Source organism: Coregonus clupeaformis, chromosome 37, assembly GCF_020615455.1.
Source record: "Coregonus clupeaformis isolate EN_2021a chromosome 37, ASM2061545v1, whole genome shotgun sequence".
Lineage (NCBI taxonomy): Eukaryota > Metazoa > Chordata > Actinopteri > Salmoniformes > Salmonidae > Coregonus > Coregonus clupeaformis.
This window is the reverse complement of record NC_059228.1, coordinates 4,376,558-4,402,972: the sequence shown is the minus strand read 5'-3', so window position 1 is coordinate 4,402,972 and position 26,415 is coordinate 4,376,558. Positions and strand designations below refer to the sequence as shown.

Genomic DNA, 26,415 nt, shown 5'->3' with positions numbered 1-26,415 from the left:
GGAAACCAGGATATGGTTCAGCAGCATTGTACAGGTCTTCATCAGGTGGTGACGGCTTGTCAATGGTGGGGGAATCATTAGCTGTTACGTCATCAGTGTGTACTTCACGTGCAGAAGAAGATGCGGTATCATCCTCCGTGACGATGGAGTATATCATTTTCATTACATTTACATTTTAGTCATTTAGCAGACGCTCTAATCCAGAGCAATTTACAGTTTTAGTGAGTGCATACATTTTTCATACTGGCCCCCCGTGGGAATCGAACCCACAACCCTGGCGTTGCAAGCGCCATGCTCTACCAACTGAGCTACAGGAGGCCCTATATATCAACAGGTCGTTGTCAGAATCGACATCCAGCCTGAACGTTGATGTGTCGTCCAGTGGCAACATGGGAGTTACTGCGATTGCCTTTGACGGACAAGTGAAAAGCGTCCCTTCCTCACTACATAGGTCTAGGGAGGAAGGAAGAGGCCCAATCACGGGAACAACAAGTTCAAAATCATGGAATGAGTAATCAATCAATGTTTCTAGCTGAGTGTGCCGAGGAATGGAGATATCCGCTTGAGTCAGATTCTGCACCAAGAGGTGAGTGGATCTAGCGTTTAGCTCCAACAGCGGGTTACCATTGATAGTTAGCCCCAATTCGAATAGTTGCGGCGAGGGTTGGAAGAACGCAGTGGTGCCTTCCATCCGGTAGCCGGGCGCCGGGTTCAGTCTTATAGAAACCTCTGTGGTTCTGGCCGGTATCACCACGGCGGACTCAGTTATCATGTTGCAAGCTTCAGGAATAGTCTGCCCGGATGCCATTCGCACAGGGTTCGAAATACAAGGCATGTTGAGCTGGCTGCGCCAAAGACCAAAGAACTTGGTGTATGGTATCGAGTTTAACACCCAATCTCACCAAAATATCCGCTCCAACATAGACTGTATGCGGGAGGTTCGCGACAACCAGTAAGTAGTGAAATGGTTCCTTGTTTCCAATGCGGATCGATAGCGCACATACCCATAAAGCGGTGAGTGTCGTCTGGGGAGTCGTTCCCAGTGTGAATCTGAACGTTTTCGGAACCAGGGGGTGGCAGTTAGCCACTTTTGAAATGTTGTTGAACATTTCCAAACTGATTGCAAGTTTTTCAGATCAGGTTGCCAGTATGGCATCCTCAACCATTGTGCCGTTTAGGCACATGCTGACTATCAGTGGAGGGTGGTATGTATAGGCTGGTGATTCACCCAAGCTACATAGGTAAACCTCATGTTCGGTTAGTTTCTGAGTTGAACTAGTCACCCTGTCATCTGCCACAAATGGCGAACTCATTACCAAGTTCACTGGGGGTATATCAGTTGACGAAGCCGAACCATCGTCGTCGGATAACGTATTGTATGTAGCCTTCGATGAAGGCGGTGGTGTCAGCAGAGTTATTGCGATTTGTGACCAGATTTGGTTGGATTTCCAATCCATCAGTGGTACCAAACGTCTATTAAATCCACCCCAATCAGCATCTGCTTGGTGTCAATGCTAGTCACTTAGACAGGGTGGACAAGTGACACGCTTTTGAAGTTCAGTTTTAGTAGGATACGCTTGGTAAGAGGCAAGGTAGACTGAGTGAAATCTCTAAGTTTAGTGTCGCATCGCTCTGTATTTAACCAACGTTTTGCTGGGTCCACTGCCCTTATGAGTTCATCCAGCAAAGTTTGAGATATGAGGGAAATAGTCGAACCCAAATCTATCAGTGCATCACAGGTCAAACAGTCCTCTAAGACAGCTTTGAGGTATGGCCTGTTCGAGTCGGTTTTTCTTGTCATATCGCCAACAAAGTGGAGTGGGTTGGCAGAACGGAGTGGTGAGTTGTCGATTTTTAAGACAGATTGCTGTACTTCGTGACCCAGTGGGTCCTCTGTCGGAATGGGAGAGGAATCAGCTGTTGTAACGCTGCTTACCTTGTGCGTCGCAACATCTATATCATGGAGCGGGCCCTGGACTGGGATTTGAGTGAGGGCGGGCGGGGTTAAGGTGAACGTTTCCCACCTGGCAAATGGTGTTAATTTCAGGGGACCCTTTCTCCGGCAATTTCACGCCTAGTCATGGTTACTTATCTTTTCCCCCTTTCTCAATTTTTTTGGCGCTGCAGTACATCTCTTCTCAGAGCTTCTAGAAAGCTTTGGGTTATGTTTTGGTCGTCATCGAACCCTTTGTTACTCTTGTTATGCTTGTTAGCCTTGTTCCCTGACCATTTGTGAGTGTTAGATGCAGGAACGTAGGGGCCAGATCGACCTCTGCTGGGCCTGTTTGGTGGGGATGTTATTTGTAGTTATCGTTACTGCGGTAGTCATTGGTGTGGTATGTTCTTGGTAGCCGCACACCTGTTGCATCATCTTTGTTGTTGAATGAGTTACCGTTTCCCAAATTAACTCTAAAGATATCTAGATATCTCTTAACGTTTAACAGTCATTTATTAATCATTTACCTCATATCAGTCTCATTCTGAAAGTTGTAGACTCTTTAAGTCTGCACGAACCCGGGTCTTTACTGATCATTCCGTATCACACAAATTGATTTAATTATTTATTTATTAAATAATTTAAAATGATAACACAAGATACAAATACGTGCACGGTATAGGTAGGGATTATAAACTTAATACAATAACAACGTGTCCCTAGCGGACTAACACAATATGACACTTCTTACAAAAGATGGCGAGTTAAAGAGAGAGAGAGAAAACACTTGGATTCACATGGACCTACGCTCACAGTAATCCTAGTACTTTGCCCCGAACTGCCGCCCGTTTGGGAAGAAAAGCAATTCATGTATTTACGTGTTGGAGGTCTTCATCGTGTATCTCTGTTGCACCCAGGCTTTCGTGGGAAAGGGTCGATTGGGCCTTCTCTTTCGGATGGCCTTTTAGATGTAAGGCTCAGATTGTCCACAAGAGGTCACAATGTCCTTCTTCTTAGTTGTCTGTTTACTTTCACTCATTCTGGAAATTGTCTTCTGAGGACAGTGTAGTAGACAATGGCTTCAAGAGAGTAACAGGATGGTCCCACTTAAATTCACCTTCTTAGATACAATACTTAGAACAGCTACTCAGCCGTAACATTGATTGTTAGTGGAGACAACTTTGTCGTCTTCACCTCGTGTTGATTTTCAGGGTCGGGACCAATATGGACAAAAGCTGCAGCTTGAGGTCCGTCTAGTCTGATCTGATAATTCTTATCTCAATCTTTTATGCACTCTGGTAAAGAGGGGCGTTTCCGTAATACTGACACGCTCTCTGAGCTCCCTCGGGCGTGGCTAGTTACGAGGCAAAAGTATTATCATCACCATGATTTTGTAAAGGATGTAAGCCTGATATACACAGTGTAAAAGATCTTCAAGTCACAATGTTTTCATTATAACACCTTTATACCATTTTTAATAACATCACAAAATAGACATTTTGCATATTCCATTTCTCATCATTCCCAACTAGAATGCCAGAGATAGATTCTCCTCCTCTCTAATTTATGGCAGTATTAAGGTGTCAAGACCAGCACAGCCCCCCTGTGGGTAAGCGGGTCTGGTTGTTGTCGGCCATTTGCCAAGCTGATGTGAGGCCTTTGATCCTCACCCAGGGAGAGTCATGACACGTCAGAGCAAAAACCAAGCCATGAGGTCGAAGGAATTGTTCGTAGAGCTCAGACACAGGATTGTGTCGAGGCACAGACCTGGGTAAGGGTACGGAAAAAATTCTGCAGAATTGAAGGTCCCCAAGAACACAATGGCCTCCATCATTCTTAAATGGAAGAAGTTTGGAATCACCAAGACTCTTCCTAGAGCTGACCGCCCGGCCAAACTGAGCAATCAAGGAAGAAGGGCCTTGGTCAGGTAGGTGACCAAGAACCCGATGGTCACTCTGACAGAGCTCCAGAGTTCCTCTGTGGAGATGGGAGATCCTTCCAGAAGGAGAACCATCTCTGCACTACTCCACCAATCAGGCCTTTATGGTACAGTGGCCAGACGGAAGCCACTCCTCAGTAAAAGACACATGACAGTCCGCTTGGAGTTTGCCAAAAGACATCTAAAGGACTCTCAGACCATGAGAAACAAGATTCTCTGGTCTGATGAAACCAAGATTGAACTCTTTGGCCTGAATGCAAAGCATCACATCTGCAGGAAACCTGGCACCATCCCTACGGTGAAGCATGGTGTTGGCAGCATCATGCTGTGGGGATGTTTTTCAGCGGCAGGGAGACTAGTCAGGATCGAGGCAATGGTGAAAATGAGCAAAGTACATAGAGATCCTTGATGAAAACCCAATCTAACATCTCTGGAGAGACCTGAAAATAGCTGTGCAATGACGCTCCCCATCCAACCTGACAGGCTTGAGAGGATCTGCACAGAAGAATGGGACAAACTCCCCATATACAGGTGTGCCAAGCTTGTAGCGTCATACCCAATAAGACTTGAGGCTGTAATCGCTGCCAAAGGTGCTTCAACAAAGTACGTTTTTAATTTTTAATACATTTAAATTTATATTTACAACTTTTTTTTGCTGTGTCATTATGGGGTATTGTGTGTAGATTGATGGGGGGGGACAATACATTTTACAATAAGGCTGTAAAGTAACAAAATGTGGAAAAAGTCAAGGGATCGGAATACTTTCCGAATGCACTGTATATCGCGTTGCGTTTTAACCTCTTTCTGTCTGTCTTCTGACATACTGTCGCTGTGTAAAGAACTACTGGCATGACTCATTAGTGTGAAGGTACTAACTCCTTGGCTGGCTGCTAAAACTGACATTCTTAATCTTCCCATTTCATTATCCCTCAGTTTACTGCCTCTGGCACAACATGGCTGCCATCAGTCTCCAAGCATTCAAAAACAGAGGTGGATGAATAGGCCTGTATAAATATAAGTACAAAGTCTGTGGATCGGCTGTTGTGTGGAAGATAATAATTTGATATGGTACCATCTCAACCCACCATTCAGCCAAAAGGGTTGAGGTAGGCCGTAATGTGTATGTTTGTGCGTGTGTGAGAGAGATTTGTATAGATTTTTGTATTGATGTTATTCATTAAAGGGAAGAGGGCATTTTTGTATGTATTTATATTCATAAAAGGAGAGGATAGGGCGGTAGCTCCTATCTCACGGATGTGTAGGGCTTGAGTGACGTAGTACGCATGTCTTCTTGCAGTGCGCGCACGGCCTGTCAATGCAGAGAGAGTACATAATTCCGTGAGGTCATGTTTTGTAGCAGGACAACAGAATAGCCATAATTTATTATCTAAATAAATAAACTTAATTCATCTTCATCTTCGAGGACGCGGACTATTGTGGCGAATCCAGAAGTGACATTCTGTATTTTGTTGACGGAGGTAAGCCTTGTGTTTCTGCGCCGCTGTCCATGGTATTGTTTAGCTGTGGGGGAGGGTCGTTTTCACCGCACCGCACGCAATTTACAGATGCTGTTTGTTGTAAATAGATTATAAAGGTGCAATGTATTCTATCATATTCACCTAATAGGCCACACGTGTCCACGATTTAACGTTACTGTACCACGATATACTCGATTGTTGGATTGGCATAGATAGCGCTCAAAATAAGCGATCCCGTTATGTGTAGCACAATACTGCATCGCATAGGCTAGGCTACATACAGGCTGTAATAATATTACCAAAAAGCTGGCTTTGGAAGTATAGACTCACTTGCTACATTGTAGCGTGGTTGGTTATTGTCATATTGTCAAGGCACCGGTGTTATGTTTTACCTGGCAGCCACATCTACATATAACGGTAAAGGGTCGGCTGGCCAAGGTTATTATGACTGTATTTACATACCGGGGATTGTCAGGGCCATTAAAGCAATTGATCACTCCTGATTATAAACAATCTGAATGGTCAATATTTAAGCCTGAAGATCTTCCCTCTGCCATTCTTGAAGTCTTGGCAACACGATGTTCAGTGTACAATGTTATGATAAAGACAGCTATGCCTGGGATATATTTAGGGTACAATAACCGTTGGATAGTATAGGCATAGTATTTACATATAGTCTAGTGCCAGAATAGGTCTAAATTATTTTATGGTCTTATCTGTATACCCACCCACTTACACAATAACATGTTCAAGACTGAAGCCTATATAGGTAATGACACTGGTGAACGATGTATTATTTTATATAAAAATACAGAGGGAAATGTAGGAATGAAATCAGATGGTTTATGTGTATGTTCCAGTGTTATTTGTTGCTTAGTTATAATGTATTAAAGGTCCAATGCAGCCGTTATTATGTCAATATCAAATCATTTCTGGGTAACAATGTACCTTACTCGATTAAAATGGTAAAAAAGAAACAAAAATAGTTCAAAAAGCATTTTCTCAAGCAAGAATTTAGCTAGCACTGTCTGGGAGTGGCCTGATTGAGGGGCCTAATTGGAGGAGCCTAATGGGAGGGACATGAAAATTAGCTGCTATTAACTAGCTGCAATATGTAACTTTTGGGGGCGACCCGACCAGATTCACATAGAAATGTGTGTTATAGATATGTCATTCTCATTGAAAGCAAGTCTATGAAGTGGTAGATTTTTTCTATGTGTGCTATTTCTAGACTTCCCTTAAGTTTAGTTTTTGCGTCTTTTACTTTCTGTTTTGTACACCAGCTTCAAACAGCTGAAAATACAATATTTTTGGTTATGGAAAAGATATTCCACAACAGTTTAGATGGGACAATGCAGGGGCGCAACTTTGGTTTTAGAAGTGGGGGGGACATAATCCGCTCGGAGGCGTCCGCATGGTCCTAAAGCACACCGTTGCCTCGTTTTGTATCACATTACAATGATAAAACTGGGGGAGGCAGAAATGCAATTTCAGAATGTGGGGGGGACATGTCCCCCCGTCCCCTGTCCCCAGTGAAAGTTGCGCCCCTGGTACAATGATTCTCTACACTATACTTGCTTGTTTTGTCACATAAACTGAAATTAAGCGAACTATTAGAATTTTAGCAACCAGGAAATGGAAGTGCGATTTCTGCATAGTGCATCTTAAACAGAGAGAAGGGCAAACTCTCTTTGTTATTGGTCTATTAACTTACACCGCCTGGTGTCGCTAGGTGGTCCAAAAATCCCACCCATGCAAACAAGCAGACATTTTTGGTGGTCTTTTCAAACAGCTCTTACACTAAAAGGGCATTATCATAATTTTCACAATTTAACGGTATGATTAAACTCATAGTGTGGAAATATGTGTAAAACACAGGAAAATCACGTTTTTGACTGCATTACCCCTTTAATAGCTTGAGGTGAGATTAATGATTGTGGATGTTTTGTCAGATGTACGCTATAGTTAGTTTTATTTATTTTATTTTTTAGTCATTTTAGCAGACGCTCTTATCCAGAGCGACTTACATTATTTTTTATACCCCCCGTGGGAAACGAACCCACAACCCTGGCGTTGCAAACGCCATGCTCTACCAACTGAGCTACATCCCTGCCGGCCATTCCCTCCCCTACCCTGGACAACGCTGGGCCAATTGTGCGCCACCCCATGGGTCTCCCGGTCGCGGCCGGCTACGACAGAGCCTGGATTCGAACCAGGATCTCTAGTGACACAACTAGCACTGCGATGCAGTGCCTTAGACCACTGCGCCACTCCTGTATTGGTGGGGCTCAGGATTGACTGCCAGTGTTGAGGGGCTGTTTATCATGTTAATTATGAAGACAGATCATCAGTCATTAAACTGGAGTGGAGGCTGAAGTGGAGGGTCGCTGACTGTAATTGCACGGCTGTAGATGTGTAGCTGCCGGCCTAACTCACAGGCCCTTGATAGACTTTCCGAATTATGCAGAGTGGAGATGGACAGAGAAAGGAGAGAGAGGAGGACGGAGTGAGAGAAAGGGGGAGAGAGAGGGAGAGAGCAAGAGAACTGTTGTTGGTGCAGCCAGTCACTGACTGAAGTGGAAAGATAAAATGTAAATGTAATAAGATACTGCAGTTATAGCCAGTATTCATCCATTTGTCGCATAATGATTACACACAATAAACAGTCACTGTAACACATTAACAGGTGCTACTGTTCACTGGTAACTGCATCTTACAGTAACTGACATCCAAGAGGTAAGTAGCACTATAGCTCCATTGTATAGCATAATGTTGGCTACATAAGGTTATGCTTTATTCATTAACCATAGTGTGTTTGTAAATCATTATACAGCAATTGTTCATTTATTCTTTCAGACTTACAGTATGTTACCCATGCAGGTATATAACCTACAATTAAAAGCAGTACGCTAAGCACCACACTCCATCCACCTGAACCATGATCTTATGACTACCTGACTTCTGTCTGATGATTGATATAAATAATTACTATGACACTGTGCGGGTGTGGGAATCTGTGAGTGTTTACTTTGACATGGCGGGGGATGTCTCTGATGTGAAAGTGTGACGTTAGCGGGACAGATGGGATGTCAGAGGAAACAGCATGGGCTGAATCATATTTAGCCCTTATTATTTACGTCACTCTCATCCAGAGCGACTTACAGGAGCAATTAGGGTTAAGTGCCTTGCTCAAGGGCACATCGACAGATTTTTCACCTAGTCAGCTCGGGGATTAGAACCAGCGACCTTTCGGTTACTGGCACAACGCTCTTAACCACTAAGCTACCTGGCGCCCCATTTAAAATCAACATCCCACACCATCCATTGTTTAGATCCAGCTACAGTCCCTAGGGAAAGTCTTCACACCCTTTGCACAGTTGTCACATTTTGCTGCCTTATATTTAAATATAAAAAGGATTACATTCAATTTTTTTCCTACTGATTTACACAACCTACTCTACATTTTCAAAGTAGAAAATAAATACAAAATACATTTTTTAAAATTCATATAAAAAATAAAACATTTCTTGATTGTGTATGTCTTCACACCCCAGAGTTAATAATTGTTCAAAGCACCTTGGGAAGCAATAATTACAGCTGTGAATCATAATTAATAATATTTCACCAGCTTTACACAACTCTTGGAGCAGCATATATCCTTTGTGCTTGGCAAAATTGCTGAAACTAAGTCAATTTGGTTGGGGATCATTGATGGACAGCAATATTCAAGTCTTATCTCAGCTTTTCAAACAGATTTATGTCAACACTGTAACTAGACCATTCAGGAACACGCAACACCTATTGAAAAGCCATTCTAGTGTGTCTTAAGTCTTAACATGTGTGTAATGTGTGTAACCCCCCTTGACAGGGCATGTACTCCAACATGTACATTTCCGTCTTGATCTAGTTGGTCACAATCTTTTTATCAGAGATTTCAATTTCATACATTTTTATTTTGCTTAAAAGTGTTCAAGTTCGACTGATATTTGAAACGAGCTTCCCTTCCAAACCTCATGAATGACAATAATTAAAACAGGTGAAGGTTTTAAGTTTCAGACCATGGAAGTAACATTTCAACATGGTTTTGAGGGTCTTGATTGTACAATTCAAGTTTAACTGCACTCCAGGACTCCTATGGATCAGGTTAGTGTATATGAGGAAGAAGGAGATATGTTTTTTTTATACAACTTTACATAATTGTTATTCTTTATGAGCCAACAAACCTTTTTATAAAAAAATAAGAGTACTTTACTGAAAGTCGTGCACAGGAGGCACTGTTTCTCTACGATAGAAGAGAATGTATGAAAATGTATGCACTCACTAACTGTAAGTCGCTCTGGATAAGAGCGTCTGCTAAATGACTAAAATGTAAATGTAAATGTAATTGTCCCACTGAAAAATAACAGTGTTAGGTCTTCAAAAGTTTTTACCTGGGCTTTGCCCCTTTCATATTTACTTTGGACCTGACACAACTCCCCAGTCCCTGCTTGTGACAAGCATACCTATAACATGATACTCCCACCACAATTCAAGAAAATGTAGAGGGCTTCACTCTGTGTGTCACGCCCTGACCTTAGAGATCACCTGTATTCTCTGTTTGGTTAGGTCAGGGTGTGATTTAGATACATTCTAGTGTATCTATTTCTATGTTGGCCGGGTGTGGTTCCCAATCAGAGGCAGCTGTCGATTGTTGTCTCTGATTGGGGATCATACTTAGGCAGCCATTTTGCCTACCTATGTTGTGGGATCTTGTTTCTGTTTCGGCTTGTTGCTGTTAGCCTTTAGAACTTCACGTTCAGTTGTTTTTGTTATTTTGTCAAGTGTTTATTTAATAAATTAAACATGTACGCATACCACGCTGCACCTTGGTCCGATCCTTTATACAACGAACGTGACACTGTGATGTGTTGGGTTGGATTTGACACAAACCTTAGTTTTTCATTTAGGCCAGAAAGTTAAATATGCTGTCTTGAAGTACAGTATATCTTAAGGGCCATGTTGCAAACATGAGTGATTCATTTTTAGCACAGGATTCCTTATTTTCACTACAAACAGGCCAGTAATGTAGAGCGAATGCAATGTTGTTGATCCATGCACAGTTTTCTCTCAGCTCAGCCAATGAACTGTGGCTGTTTTATTTGGCCACAGTAATATCCCTGAACAGATTCCATTCTTTCCTGCAGCTCAGTTAGGAAGGATGGCCAGATCCTCAGTGCCAGGGTGATATGATACACCACCTACAGATTATTTACCCAATGTGACCAACTCAAAGTGTCTATGAAATATTTTGTAACCTCCCCTGATATGTGCCTGTCTAAAAATGAATCACTGACATATTTTTAAAACTAATTGGTGGGTCTGAGGTCGAAGCATTGTTTGAATATCACTGTCTAACAGAGGGACCTTACAAAGACAGGGTAAGTTATTAAATAATGAGAACCACTACTTATGCGAATAGGTGAAAATATTTGCTCTTCACACATCAAGGTGTGTAAAGACTTGCACAATCAAGGTATCTTTGTTTTCTATTTGTTATTCATTTCAGAATATGTCTACAATTTTCCTTACGCTTTGAAAATGTGGAGTAGTTTATGTAGATCTGTAGAAAAAATATATATTTTAATCCCTTTTTAGATTTTAATTTAAGGCAGCAATATGTGACAACTGTGCAAGGGTGTGAAGACTTTCACTAGGCACTGTAATACAGTACCTCAACCAACAAATTAATTGAAAAGATAAGCACCGCAGATCTGGAAATTGCATGTTGCTTATTCTCCATTCATTTTGGTTTGTGGCACATACACATGGCCTGGTACGTGGACTTATCTCAGAAGAAAATTGCTTTTGATTTTTGAAAACATCTGATCATCTGATTTTGGAGTGTAATGACCCTTTAGGTTTAAGAAGGAAAACTGTAGCATTGGAGAAGGTTAATAAGAAGAATAGGTTAAAGCTAGAATCGTTAATTCGTGAAACTGCCATGTCCGTTCGGGATATTACTACAATAAAGAAGTTATTGCAAACAACAAACACATGTATTTTTTTCTCTGACATCATTGCACTCACGATAGGACAGCAGAATATGCACCCCAAAAAACTACCACACTGCCGAATGCTCCTCAGTTTTCATCAACAACAAAAAAAAACTATAACAAAGGCGCTGGGGGGGCGAACAGTGGCGCGGTTTCCCCTAATGCGGATTCGATCTTAAAGATAGAAACATATACACTTCAGAACATACCGTAGCTACCTGTGTTCTGTATCCTAAAATATGTTATGCTCTCTCTCTCTTTCTCTTTCTGTTTGTGTGTGTTTGTGCACACGTGTGTGTGTGTGTGTGGGTCCATAGTACAGCGAGCCTAGTTTGGATGCCCAGAAATCAGCTCCTCCAGGTTTCATCATGAATAAAAACAAGCGAGGAGGAGAGAGGGAGTTCTACAGTTTAGATGTCGGAGATTCCACCTTCAAAGTTCTGAAGCGCTACCAGAATCTAAGGCCCATCGGCTCAGGAGCACAGGGAATCGTCTGGTAAGTGTAATCACTTTGCAATTACTATTTAATTACTGAGAATAAAAACAATGTGCTGGTGGGCTCAAATGGGTAAAAACTATAAGGCCATGGAGACTTGGTACAAGGTACTCTTTGAAAAGTCTATGACTGGCAGAAAACTAAGGGGATGAAGGACACCCCTTGGTAATTACAAATTTTTGGATTGGTATAGTCATTTTTGTCTATATATTTTTGTTATGCTATTATTCTTAATATTTTTTGCTCATTTTCATTATTCTTATATAATTTACTTTATGTTCACACCCCTGTTTCATTTCCTTATGTTGTTATTTTGTTTATGTGACATGTTTTCTTATTGGTTCTTCTGCAACTCAAAGGTGATTTATAGAGCCCCCATGTGGACATTACAACCTTTACGCCCTGATGAAGGCTGACACCCATGCCGAAATGCGTTGGCGTTTGTTTGTTATGTTTTTAACTATTTCGAAATGCCAAGAAAATAAATGTTTTAATCAACAAGTTCATCCCATCATTTTCTTCGAGTGCCTTGATGGAAAATGTCAGCCCCACGATACATTTTTCAAAATAAAATATAATTTAGTGGTGGCCTTTATCCCATTAGTTTTTTCTGCCAGTCATATACTACTTCATTCATGTTTTAACAGCGGTTTGTACCAGGTAATTACCAGTAAACAATGGAATGCAAAATAAAGTGTTGCAGTGTATTGTTTTCAAATCCTTTTTGTTTTATTTAGCCCCATGAAATACTTTTATTTGAGATTCAATTGGTTTCCAAGGTAACATACAATTTAAAGCTACATACCAAAGTACCCCACAGTTTTAATTTGTCTAAATACTGTGGTGCTGAATCAATGGAGGAAGGCTGATGCCAAAGCTGGTCCATCAATGGCAAAATGGACCATGGAATTCAGTCATTTGGAGAGTGAAGTCCTCTTTTTAGGTTACGTTTCAAGGTCACATGCTTTAAAAGACCCAATGAAAAGAAACACCAATCAGACATTCATTTAAATTCCTATTTTACAGTCTGTATCACACCATTGTTACAGATGTGTTCATGTATTGTCATGTTCTTGGTCTTGCCTTTTAGCTCAGCGTATGACCACAACCTTGAGAGAAATGTGGCTATTAAGAAGTTGAGTCGGCCGTTCCAGAACCAGACGCATGCCAAGAGAGCGTACAGAGAACTGGTGTTAATGAAATGTGTCAATCACAAAAATGTAAGTCTGCCTACCAACACGAGTCAATGACTTCTTCCTGCTGTTCTATTATGTTCTAGATGAGACTCTATGACAATTATGCTCAATTATGTTTATGAATGGCCTGGCTGGACATAGAGAGGAAAGGAACAGTAGGAATATTCTTTTATGAATGCATAATAATACTTCAGATAGAACAGTAAACAGGCATTTGCCTTGGTAGCTTATATTGTGACCATACAGAGCACTAGAATGCTGTTTCAGTCAGTCAGCATCCAGGACTTTTTATTGTTATATTGCATAATACATTTGAAATTGAATTGATTACAAACGTGTTATGATGGACTGTTTTTCTTATATTGAGGAAACAAATCTAGCAAGCATCCTGTATGACTCGTGTGTTTATGTTGTTACCTCTACAGATCATTGGCCTATTAAACGTATTCAGCCCACAAAAATCATTAGAAGAATTTGCAGATGTGTAAGTACATTAATTGGTGTAGAATAACATGATAAACCTTTGACAGTGTAGGTTACATGCTGTTAGGAATTAAGACATAGGAGGATCTTTTGAACGGTCTGTCATCAATGACAGAATGACTCTGCTATTACCAGAATAACTGTGTGAAATCTCTCTGCCAGCGCATATCCCTCTCTGTTCAAGCCATCCAGCTGGCTCCACAGTTACCTCATGATGTGGGTGTGTGCGCCCGCTTGTGTTTGTGTGTGTGTGTCTGTGCCTGTGCGGGTATATCCTCATCTCTCTTCCTACCTGTGTAGATACATTGTGATGGAGCTGATGGATGCCAACCTGTGCCAAGTGATTCAGATGGAGCTGGACCATGAGAGGTTGTCCTACCTGCTCTACCAGATGCTGTGTGGCATCAAACATCTCCACAATGCCGGCATCATACACAGGGTAAGGCTCATACTGGCTCATACACGCTAACGCTAAGCTAACATGTAGACACAGGGTACGGCTCATACTGTACATGCTAACACTTAGCTAACAGGTAGATGCAGGGTATGGCTCAGGGTAACACTAAGCTAATAATGTAGCGATTATGTAGCTCGTCATTATCATTTGTAGCTCGTCATTACAAATTCTGGGGCATTTTTGTATTTCCAGGAAAAGTAAGCTCAAAGCTCCGAATACAGTAACTCCTCCACAAATAGTAGGTGATGATGTCAGAGCTTTGATGTTGGCTAAATCCACGGGAGATCAAGAGGAACCTGCTAATGATCTAAACACTGCTTTTGCGTCCGAAATGGCACCCTATTCCCGGGCTCCAGTCAAAGTAGTGCGCTTTATAGGGAGGGATAGATAGGGTGCCATTTGGGATACATATTTGGAGCGTGTACACCTTAGACAAGGATGGGAAAAACCCAATAACCACCGAGATTATTCTGAGATTCATCTAGATTTGTCACGATCGTCGACAGATGCGGACCAAGGCGCAGCGTGATAGGCGTACATACTTTATTTGTACACAACAAGAACCAAAACAATAAACAATACGTGAAGTCCTAGGTCAAAACACAAACCTTACGGAACAAGATCCCACAATGACTAGTGAAAACAGGCTGCCCAAGTATGGATCCCAATCAGAGACAACGAGCTACAGCTGTCTCTGATTGGGAACCACCCTGGCCAACATAGAAATACACGATCTAGAACGACAAACCTAGAAAACTAAACAAGGAAAAATCCACACTCTTAAATCAACATTTAAGAGTCCCCAGAGCCAGGGCGTGACAAGATTCTAGAACACTGTAACTGGTTTGTATGTCATGCTTCTAAGCTGCTAGCATACAAGCAAATCTGTGAAAGATGACTCACTACACTATTGTAGTTAAAATGGTGTGACTCATTACTGTTGTGAATATGGTGAGGAATATGGATGCTGACGGTTTTATAATATATTATGATGACGACACCAACATAGCTTCACTGATGTCCCCCATCTGTCTCTCTCATTGTTTGGGGAGCATTATGTTCCCTTACTATAATAGCGAAAACATATTGCCAAGACTGCAATGATGCTCTCTGATGGAATTGTCTGCCAGAGTCTTTTAGTCTTTGCGCTGGAACACACTTCCCAGGCTACAGCCCAAAACAAAAGAATGGTGGTGTGCAGCTGACAGTCGCCTAATGACAGTTTTGGGTTGATTGTCCTGTGTAGGTGTCTGGGCCTTAAAGTATGCTGCTGCTATTGATGATGATGATGAGGATGATGATGAGGACAACGATGATAATGATGATCTCTCTTTGTCCCTCCTCTAGGATCTGAAGCCCAGTAACATTGTGGTGAAGTCCGACTGTACATTGAAGATCTTGGACTTTGGCTTGGCTCGGACAGCGGCTACAGGTTTACTGATGACCCCCTACGTAGTGACCAGATACTACAGAGCACCAGAGGTCATACTGGGGATGGGCTACCAGGCCAACGGTCAGTACCTGTCAATCAAGCAATTAATCAATCAATCAAGCAAATATTCATTCTACCCATAATGATTGTATGCATTAACCACCACTGCAGAAACAATGGTCTCTTTATTAACTGCTAAAATCTAATTAGCTTGTTTCTGTGTCACACCCCCCCTCTCTTCTCCATGTTGTAAACAGTGGACATATGGTCTGTGGGGTGTATTCTGGCAGAAATGGTCCGCCACAAAATCCTGTTCCCAGGAAGGGACTGTATCCTTAGTGCTTCTGGCTGTGAATCATCTCCTTAAGTAATAAAACAGTTTGCCAGTTTGCCACCATTAAATAATAAATAAAACAGTTTGCCACCATTTCTCTTCAGTCTCTCAGTTTCCGAGATGGAAAATGAATTTCACATCCTGATTTCCTGCTTTTTCCTTCCCATTTGACAGAGGTCTCCGTCGCTCGAGACTGGCAGATGCTGCATCCATTTTCACTCTCATTTACCCGATTTACTCATTCATGCTTTGCTTTTTCTCCTTCATTCACCAGATTTATCCCTCTTTCCATTTTCTGATTTATTTGTGATATCCATTTTTTGTAATCCATTCACTTTTTACTCTCTAATTTCCTTCCCCTGTTTTTCATTTTTTCTCTCCGTTGTGTTTGCATGTCATCTCTCCATTCATCGGGTAGTGGACGTGTGGTCAGTGGGCTGCATTGTGGCTGAGATGGTCAGAGGTAATGTGTTGTTCCCAGGCACTGACCGTATCCTTTCCTCTTTTACCGTGATATCATTTTATCCTGTCTGTGTGTTTTTACCATCAACCACTTCCCTATGGAGCACTCCTTATGCATGCCACCCACCATCATATCCACCATATCCAAATACAGCCACACTCCCATCCTCCCTCCCCAATAACCACCTCAGCTTCTGCCAGTACACAGAGATAGTTCTAGAAAACAGAGATAGTTCTGGAAAAGTAGTTCACTAACAAAGTAATAGTGTGTGTTTGTGGAGAAGGCTGTATCTGTGTGTACTGTTTCCCTAACTCCACCTGCTCAGACATTGACCAGTGGAACAAGGTGATAGAGCAGCTCGGGACTCCGCCCCAGGAGTTCCTGATGAAGCTCAACCAATCAGTAAGGACGTATGTAGAGAACAGGCCGCTCTACGCAGGATACAGCTTCGACAAACTCTTCCCTGATGTCCTCTTCCCTGCAGACTCAGAACACAACAAATTGAAAGGTACTGGAGGCGTTGTGTGTGTGGGTAGGGTGTGTGTGTATGCTCGTGCTGGTCTGAACTATATTTTCTCTCCATTCCCAGCGAGCCAGGCCAGAGACCTGCTGTCTAAGATGTTGGTGATCGACTCGTCTAAGAGGATCTCGGTGGACGAGGCCCTGAAACACCCCTATATCAACGTGTGGTACGACCCAGCAGAAGTGGAGGCGGTAAGTGTTTAACAAGTGGTACGATCTATTGGAGGGGGAACTTGGAAATTGGACTGAAACGGTTGACACTTTTAGTCAGAAGAGTGAACTACGGTTGATGGTTTGATGTAGGGACCTTCTCTACTCTCTTTCTTTTGCTTTCTTTTTCCTCTCAGCCCCCTCCAAAGATCACAGACAAGCAGCTGGATGAGCGAGAGCATACGGTGGAGGAGTGGAAAGGTTAGAGACGTTACTACAACTATCACTTTTCGCTAGACATGGGTCACATACATATGTCAACTACTTTGAAATACTTGAACGAATTGAACATACAGTATATGTCACGGTATACTACGCCAGAACCCAGAAGCAGACCAGGACAAGGTACTTAGAGGAAAAGGTGAGTGTTTATTAATTGACTCCCGAGTGAGGCTGAATAATCCAGGGACAGAGCGGGTGGCGTGGATGGGTTGTTGAGGGTGCAGTGGTAGGTCCAGACATGGCTCGGCAGCCGCCGACCATCAGGCAGAGGTTGGGTGAAGGTTCCGGGTGAGAGACTGCAGACAGAACAAAACGGAGGTGAGTACACAGCAATTCAACAAGGTGCAAAACAACAAAAACTAACGCTAGAACTCAAGGCTGATACGCTGACAAACATACTGTTCATGGCTAACGATCCGGCAGGAACTGGATGTTTGGCCAGAGCCTAAGAAGGGTGATGATCAGGACCAGGTGTGCAGATTGCTGATGGGATGCAGGTGCGGAAAACAAGAGAGCTCCCCGGGCGTTCCCGAACCCTCGGGAAACTGGAGATCACGAACAGGAAAAACTAGTCACCAGACAGGACCCGACTCAGACTGCCGGGATCGTTACAGTACCCCCCTCCGACTAACGCCACCGGGCGGACCTCCCGGAGCGCCAGGATGGAGGCGGTAGAAATCACTGATGAGGTCAGCATCTAGGACCTGTCGCCGCGGAATCCAACTCCTCTCTTCAGGACCATACCCCTCCCAGTCCACGAGATACTGGAAACCCCGGCCCCGCCGTCTGGAATCCATGATGCGACGCACCGTGTAGGCAGGACCACCTCCGATCATCCGAGGAGGAGGAGGAGGAGGCGGAGGAGGCAACAGAGGACTGAGGAAGACAGGCTTGAGGCAGGAGACATGAAAGGTGGGATGGACTCTGAGCGTCCTCGGTAGTTTGAGTCGAACTGCCACTGGATTGATCACCTTCTCCACCACAAACGGACCAATGAACTTCGGTAACAACTTCCTAGACTCAGTCCGTAAAGGAAGATCCCGTGTGGCCAACCAGACCCTATCTCCGATGGTGTAGGTGGGAGCGGGGATCCGGCGACGATTCGCCTGGAGCTGATACCGGTCCGAAACTCTAAGGAGTGCCTTTCTGGCCCGATGCCAGGTCCGGTGGCAACGACGAATATGGGCCTGAACAGAAGGCACTGAGAGCTCCCTTCTCCTGAGAAGGGAACAAGGGAGGTTGGTAGCCATACAGGCACTGGAAGGGAGACATCCCAGTGGCAGATGTAGGGAGAGTATTGTGGGCATACTCAACCCAAGGCAACTGAGAGACCCAGGAGGTGGGGTTGGAAGAGACCAGACAGCGTAGCGTGGATTCCATCTTCTGGTTGGCTCTCTCCGCCTGACCATTGGATTGGGGGTGAAAACCAGATGTGAGACTGACTGTAGCTCCAATGGCCAAACAGAAGGACTTCCAGACAGCAGAGGTAAACTGAGGGCCACGGTCGGAAACGATATCACTGGGCAACCCGTGGACCCTGAAAACCTCCCTAACCAGGATCTCGGACGTCTCCGAGGCAGAGGGAAGCTTGGCAATAGGCACAAAGTGGGCGAACTTGCTGAATCTGTCCACGATCGTCAGAACGACCGTGTTCCCCTCAGAAGCGGGCAACCCAGTGACGAAGTCCAGGGGCCAGATGCGACCATGGTCGCCGGGGAATAGGAAGGGGGTGAAGTAGTCCAGAGCTGGGCCGATTGGTACTCTTATTCTGCGCACACACTGGACAGGCAGCAACAAAACCCCGAGTATCCTCGGCCATGGCAGGCCACCAAAAACGTCTGCGAAGAAACGCCATTGTCCGAGCCACGCCAGGGTGACAAGCCATCTTGCTGGCGTGGGACCATTTGAGGACAGCAGGACGAACCGACTCAGGCACAAACAACCGACCGGGTGGACCGTTACCGGGACCGGGCTGAGCCCGAAGGGCCGCCAGCACCTCCTCCTCAATCTTCCACATCACTGCTCCCACGACGCAGTTCCGGGGGAGGATTGTCTCGGTCTTGGACCCCCTCTCCTCCGTCTTGGAGAACATCCGGGACAAGGCGTCCGCCTTGCCGTTCTTAGATCCAGGTCGGAACGTCAGGGCAAACTTGAATCGTCCGAAAAACAACGCCCACCTGGCCTGACGGGAGTTGAGACGTTTAGCCGATTGCACGTAAGCAAGATTCTTGTGGTCAGTCCAGACAATAAACGGTTGCTCCGCCCCCTCCAACCAGTGGCGCCACTCCTCCAAGGCAAGTTTCACCGCGAGAAGCTCCCGGTTACCCACATCGTAATTCCTCTCCGCAGGCGAAAGGCGACGAGAGTAGTAGGCGCAGGGATGGAGTTTACTGTCCGTGGAGCATCGCTGCGACAGGATGGCGCCAACTCCCACATCAGACGCGGCCCACTTCAACGACGAACTGACGGGCCGTGTCCGGTTGAGAGAGAATCGGTGCGTTGGTGAATCGCCTCTTCAAATCCAGAAACGCTCGATCCGCCTCCGGATTCCACTTGAAGGTCCTGATACTGGAAGTCAAGGCAGTTAACGGAGCGGCCACACGGCTGTAATCCCGGATGAATCTGCGGTAGAAATTCGCAAACCCCAAAAATCTCTGGAGCTGCAATCTCGCACCGGGCTGGACCCATTCCAGAACCGCTCTAACCTTCTCCTGGTCCATCCTAATCTCTCCCTGGAGATGATGTACCCGAGAAAGGATGTCGTGTGGGCGTGAAACTCGCACTTCTCGGCCCTTCACGAACAGGCGATTCTCCAACAATCGCTGCAGAACCTGCCGGACATGCTGGACGTGGTCGGAAGGTTCCTTCGAGAAGATCAGAATGTCATCCAGGTAAACAAACACAAAGAGACCCGATCATATCTCTCAGGACGCCGTTCACCATACTCTGGAATACCGCTGGAGCATTGGTCAGTCCAAACGGCATCACCTGATACTCGAGTGACCCATCGGTGTATTGAAACCCGTCAACCACTCGCCCCCTCTCTGATCCGGACCAGGTGATACGCATTGCGTAGGTCTAGCTTGGTGAACACCGTAGCACCCTGTAAGGAGTCGAAGGCAGAACTCATCAAGGGCAGGGGATACTTGTTCTTGATCGTGATGTCATTCAACCCCCGATAATCAATACACGGTCGAAGAGAGCCATCCTTCTTACCCACAAAGAAGAATCCTGCCCCAGGGGTGATGACGAGGGCGAACGAGACCAGCAGCTAGGGACTCCTTGATGTAGGTCTCCAACGCCTCACGTTCAGGTCGGGAGATACTGTATAACCTTCCCTTGGGGTAGACAGCTCCAGGGACCAGGTTGATGGCACAATCATATGGTCGGTGGGGGAGGGAGTGACAGAGCCTTCTGCTTACTGAAAACTTCCCCCAAATCGTGATATGTCTCGGGAACCAGGGACAAATCTGGGGGTTTAGCCTCAATCACCTGACTGGGAACCGAATGGGGGCAGGCAGTCTTGAGACAGTTAGCATGACAATCAAGGCTCCAACTTCGTTACCTTGCCCGTCACCCAATCGAACGTGGGATTGTGTTCCTTCAGCCAGGGGTATCCAAGGACCAGAGGAACATGGGAAGACGGCAGAATGAAGAATGAAATCATCTCAGAATGATTCCCCCGACAACCGCATCTTAACCGGGTTCAGTCCTCATCGTGATACGTGCCAGACTACTGCCGTTCAGAGTGGTCGCTTCAATGGCTTCCGGCAATTGCTCCTTGGAAAGCCCCAGCTGTTCCACCAACTCGGCATCAAGAAAGCTTCCATCGGCACCTGAATCGATAAAAGCGTTAAGCGCTAAGCTCTGATTCCTGTTCACAAGGGTAGCCGGGAAACGGGGTCTGACAGAGGTACTGAGAGGTTGAAACTGGCTCGCTAAAAGTCCTCCCAACTTTAGCGAGCCGGGCAGTTTGACGACCGCCGGGAACAGGTGGAGATGTAATGTCCCGAGCTACCACAGTAGAGGCAGCAATTGGTCTGACGTCTATGTTGACGCTCCTCCTTGGTTAACCCGTGCCGCCCCACTTGCATGGGTTCAGAATCGGGAGAGAGGACCTCTCCACTAATCCATTGTGGAGGAGAATGATCGACGTGTTCTGGTCCACCACCCGACCCGACTGGGAACTGAGAAGCTGATCGATTGGACGGACCCCATTGCTTCTCCCTCCTTCGCTCTCGGACTCGATTATCCACCCGAATAGACAAGGCTACCAAGCTGTCCAGGTCACTAGGCTCCGGATAGGAGATCAACTCATCCTTGAGCTGCTCCGACAGACCCTGGTAAAAGGCCGCTTGCAGAGACTCCCTCGTTCCACCCACTCTCCACAGCCAACGTCTTGAACTCGATCACGAAGTCGGCCACGCTGCGAGTTCCTTGGTGAAGCGAAAACAGGCGCCTAGCTGCGTCCCTCCCTCGGACGGAATGGTCGAAGAGCTTCCTCATCTCGGCCGTGAACCCCTGGTATGAAGCCATGCAGGGGTCTTGTCGTTCCCAAACGGCTGAAGCCCACTCCAGCGCTCGACCACGCAGCAACGCAATCACAAAGGCTATCCTAGCCTTGTCTGTGGCATAAGAGTAGGGCTGTAGATCGAACACTAATCCACACTGCATAAGGAAGGAACGGCATCTTCCCAGCTCCCCCTCATATCTATCCGGCGTCGGAACCTCGGGCTCACGGAAGGACACAGCTCCCGAAGCGGCAGGCGAGATGGGGAAACCGGTAGTGGATCCTCCACCGGAAACTTGCGTTGGTTCTGGACCTCCGTCAGACCGGTAGAAAGGTTCCGAACTGACAACGCGATCTCCTGTAGTACCGTGCTATGATGGCCCAACATCTTCTCCTGATGGGTAATGGCATGGCGAACAGAGTCCAGGTCCGCTGGGTTCATTACTGGCCGGATCGTTCTGTCACGGTATACTACGCCAGAACCCAGAAGCAGACCAGGACAAGGTACTTAGAGGAAAAGGTGAGTGTTTATTAATTGACTCCCGAGTGAGGCTGAATAATCCAGGGACAGAGCGGGTGGCGTGGATGGGTTGTTGAGGGTGCAGTGGTAGGTCCAGACATGGCTCGGCAGCCGCCGACCATCAGGCAGAGGTTGGGTGAAGGTTCCGGGTGAGAGACTGCAGACAGAACAAAACGGAGGTGAGTACACAGCAATTCAACAAGGTGCAAAACAACAAAAACTAACGCTAGAACTCAAGGCTGATACGCTGACAAACATACTGTTCATGGCTAACGATCCGGCAGGAACTGGATGTTTGGCCAGAGCCTAAGAAGGGTGATGATCAGGACCAGGTGTGCAGATTGCTGATGGGATGCAGGTGCGGAAAACAAGAGAGCTCCCCGGAGCGTTCCCGAACCCTCGGGAAACTGGAGATCACGAACAGGAAAAACTAGTCACCAGACAGGACCCGACTCAGACTGCCGGGATCGTTACAGTATATGCTCGATTTATCTTGGAGTTTGCACTTTTAGGACTTCATTTTGGTTCCATTGTACCAGAGCAGCTTTCACTTTTCACTACAACATTTTCACTGTAATGTTGACATTTGACTTGTTTTACGACTTTTCCATGTTATGTTATGGTGTGAAACGTGATGCTGCAGAGCTGGCCAGGTTTAAAGGCTGGGTGTAAATATCACTGTCACCGGGTTCGCCTGGCTCAGGGTCCAATAGGATGAGGTCACATTGATACTGACCCCCCAATGGGTGTTTATGATCTTCTCCCGGTGGTGATTTCTGTATTTTGTTACTTGTCATGAGGGCAAATCTCTCTCCCTCCCTCCCTTCCCTGTCTTCTAGACCTGATCTGGAAGGAGGTGTATGAGTGGGACGAATGGACCAAGCAGAATGGAGTGATCAGAGGACAACCTCCTCCTTTAGGTTAGTTAACACTGTTTCTGATGTTTTTTTATTTTACGTATGTGAGCTGGTCTCTGCTGTTATTGTATTAAATGTCACTCTGAAAACACCATGAATAAAACGCAGTTACTGAAAGAGAGCATGCAGAGCTGACTCATAGGAGGGAGGTGAATAATGTATTTGGATGCTGTAGGGGGGTTGCTGTACCCCTTACAGACTCAGAGGGGTTCTTCCGGCACTCTATGGTGTGTGCCACACAGGTGTATCTTGCAGGACAGTGTGTGTGTTTGTGCATGTGCGTGCTAGTACCTAGTACAGGTGTATCAGTCATCCTGTGTGTTTCTCGCAGCACAGGTGCAGCAGTGATTGACAGCTCCCCTCAGCCCGCCTCATCCTCCTCCTCGGCCAATGACGTATCCTCCATGTCGACTGAGCCCAGTGACCCCACCATGACCTCTGACACGGATAGCAGCCTGGACAGCCACACCTCCCTGGGAGCACTGGCCTGCTGCAGATAACACACGCACACACGCACACACGCACACACACACACACACACACACACACACAGCCCCAGCCCTACACATCCGGTAGTTTGAGACACTTAAGGGTCCTTCGTTTCTTTTTGAAATTTAATTTTTTCTTTTTTTAATTTCTCTGTCTCCTATATTCTGTATTGCTGATTGTGTACATGCTGTAAATTATTTATTTATTTTATTGGGTCAGCTTCTGTCCCTCCAAGCTGTGTACAGTATGTCTATGCTGTAAATTATAGTCTTTTGGATCTTACAGTGGATGGAACTTTTTCCCCTTTTCTCTATTAGAAAGTGTTTCCTTACAAACACATATTATTTTATTTTCTAGTATTTAGTGTTCATCTCAATTTATGTGGATCCTAAAAACCATTGAACATATTTCGACACCCTGTTACTCTGCCCACCCCTAGCTGTAGTGTTCTGTAGTCATGGCTACAACATTAATTTCTGCACTAGTAGAACATCTCTTTATTTATTATTTGACTGTAATTGTAACGTTTTTGGGTGTTGGATCTGGAGAGAGCATTGTTATCGAATGTTAATGAACAGATATGGGAAGGCAATAAATAACCTGGCCCAAATACCTTTGACACTTTCCCCTCTTTGTTGCATTACTTATTCAACCAGTTACAATTTTCTCCCTGCCCCTCCTACTTGTCCCTAACCCTTCAATGTTTGCAGATCTGATCATTCTGGATAAGTATAAACACCAGTACAGTTCTGGAAACATCAAAGGATTGTGGCAAAGGGTAAGGGACCAATTTGAGACAAATTGGCTGTTATGTTTTATTGGTGGGGCCAGGAGTCTTTCCTCAGGTCACATGACCAGGAAAAACCCCTAGCCCTATTCATTTGATTTGATTTAAGTGCTCTTACAGCTGTCTGTGTTTTTAACCCCTCTCTATCTCGCTCTGCTGTAGAGGCACTCAAGAGTGTTTTGTTAGTTTAGTAAGCCTTAGCTCCTCTCTCTGTTAGAGGACTTGGTTTTTATTAACTACCTCGCCTATATGAGTTTCTGATTGACATAACAGTCCACAGTCTTAAAAAACAGATGTGAATAAAGTTTTAGTTGTATTTATTTGTACCATTATCAATGTTAGGAGACTGCTAGTATTGTAAGTATTCGCTGGGCACAGACGTCAATTCAACGTCTATTCCATGTTGGTTCAACGTAATTTCATTGAAATGACGTGGAAACAACGTTGATTCAACCCGTGTGTACTATGTATATACATTTATTTTTGTTTTATTTTCAGTTGATGTGCAATATCAATGATTTGTAGACTATAGAGTAGGTAGTGAGTGGTTGATTTGTATGCTAGATGGATGTTCTCCAGGGGTTTGAAAAGGTTTGCCGCCAGCCATGTTTTCCTTTTTCTAGATGAAGACGTATTTGATGGCTCGATTCCAAACCGATCTCTCACCCCCCTTCTCGCTGTTCAATCCCTATATGCCCTGTGTATTTTTGGAACTGGGCCCCATCCCTGGCTGTGGTCAGGCCTATCACACACCAGAAACATGGCTGTGTTCAGGAGGGCTCAATGCTTTGGAACGTTCAGATGGAATCTGTGGAATCCGTCTAGTAAGTTTCACCCTCCTGAACGCAACCCAGGTTTCGTGGTGTTTTCTGCGAAGGCCAGTTGTATAAATTTTAGCCTTTTGATCTGGACAAGGCCTCACTACAGACTTAATGTACACACTGGAAACAGTTAGACAATGTCAACCTGCAACTCCTGCAAATAAAGGGTTGAATTTGATTATGTTTGAATTGTTTTTTATTCTCAACGCATACTTCTTGTAAGGACATTCGTTTATGTTGACAAATGAATGGAGGCTTTCACTAGAGTCTGTTGAGTCTTGGGACATGTACCTGATACCGCTATGATAAACAAGGCTCATTTTTTAAAAATCAGAAACAACAGTCACTAAACTTTTCTGTGGTGTGGTGAAACTGTGGCGTGGTAAAAGTTGTCTGGTTCAGAGGAGTATTCAAGTGCGGGAATAGAGATTCAGCATCTCTCAGACTAGAATGTTTGGAACGCCTGAGGTAGATTTTTTAACAGTGTTAGTTCAGTAAGGATCAAATGTAACCATTTAGAGGGCTATCTTTAACGGGATCACTAACAGTCTAGCACACAGGGGCTAGACTGTTAATCCGATCAGCTGTAGATCTGCGTTATAACGTGCTTGACATTTAAAGCTAATTTCCCCACAGTTACTTAGCGTGACAATGCATACGGAGTGATAGACAGCCGGAGACATATGGGCTGTATCACAACAATCTTGAGCAACCTCTGAATGAATACTCCAGGGTCCGGTTTCCTGGACACATATTAAGCCCAGTCCTGGACTAAAAAGCACTTTCAATGGAGCTTCTCAATTGAGATTGCATTTTAGTCTAGGACTAGGCTTAATCTGTGTCCAGAAAACGCCCCCTAATGCACAAGCAGAGAGACACTTAGGTCGTGTTCATTAGAGCACACAGTAGCAAAGCAGCGGATTAGAAACAATAGTATTTCTTATTGGACAAGTTCAGATAGTACCTCTCTGTTTCATTCTTCCATTTTGTGCCTACTGAACATGATCCTGTTGTCACCACTCCTGTGCCCATGTCTGAGGGTAGCAGAATTAAACTCACTTGATGGACAAGCTCGCCTGAGACCTGACCCGTGTTAGCTCCCATAGTGAATGCCTACCCACTGGGCACACCACGTAATTTCAACATTTAACAGTTTGGTAATATTTGGTTG

At 44.8% G+C, this 26,415-nt stretch overlaps 1 protein-coding gene across 3 annotated transcripts; it reads left to right on the top strand.

Annotated features, from left to right (window-relative positions):
- Window positions 1-5,161: 5,161 nt before the first annotated feature.
- LOC121553311 (mitogen-activated protein kinase 8) lies at window positions 5,162-25,422 on the top strand. Of its 3 annotated transcripts, none has more exons than XM_041866331.2 (12): window positions 5,162-5,353; window positions 11,703-11,881; window positions 12,972-13,101; window positions 13,503-13,561; window positions 13,861-13,999; window positions 15,365-15,530; window positions 16,202-16,273; window positions 16,572-16,754; window positions 16,836-16,960; window positions 17,116-17,179; window positions 23,070-23,150; window positions 23,484-25,422. In XM_041866331.2, exons 2-12 carry the CDS (start codon window positions 11,754-11,756, stop codon window positions 23,645-23,647), a joined length of 1,311 nt encoding a protein of 436 aa, XP_041722265.2. In that variant the 5' UTR covers window positions 5,162-5,353; window positions 11,703-11,753; the 3' UTR covers window positions 23,648-25,422. The 3 variants fall into 3 exon arrangements, with proteins under 3 accessions (XP_041722265.2, XP_041722264.1, XP_041722266.1); XM_041866330.2 differs by lacking the exon at window positions 16,202-16,273 and adding an exon at window positions 15,707-15,778; XM_041866332.2 differs by lacking the exon at window positions 16,202-16,273 and adding an exon at window positions 15,707-15,778 and having other exon boundaries at window positions 23,479-23,578.
- The last annotated feature ends 993 nt before the right edge of the window (window positions 25,423-26,415 follow it).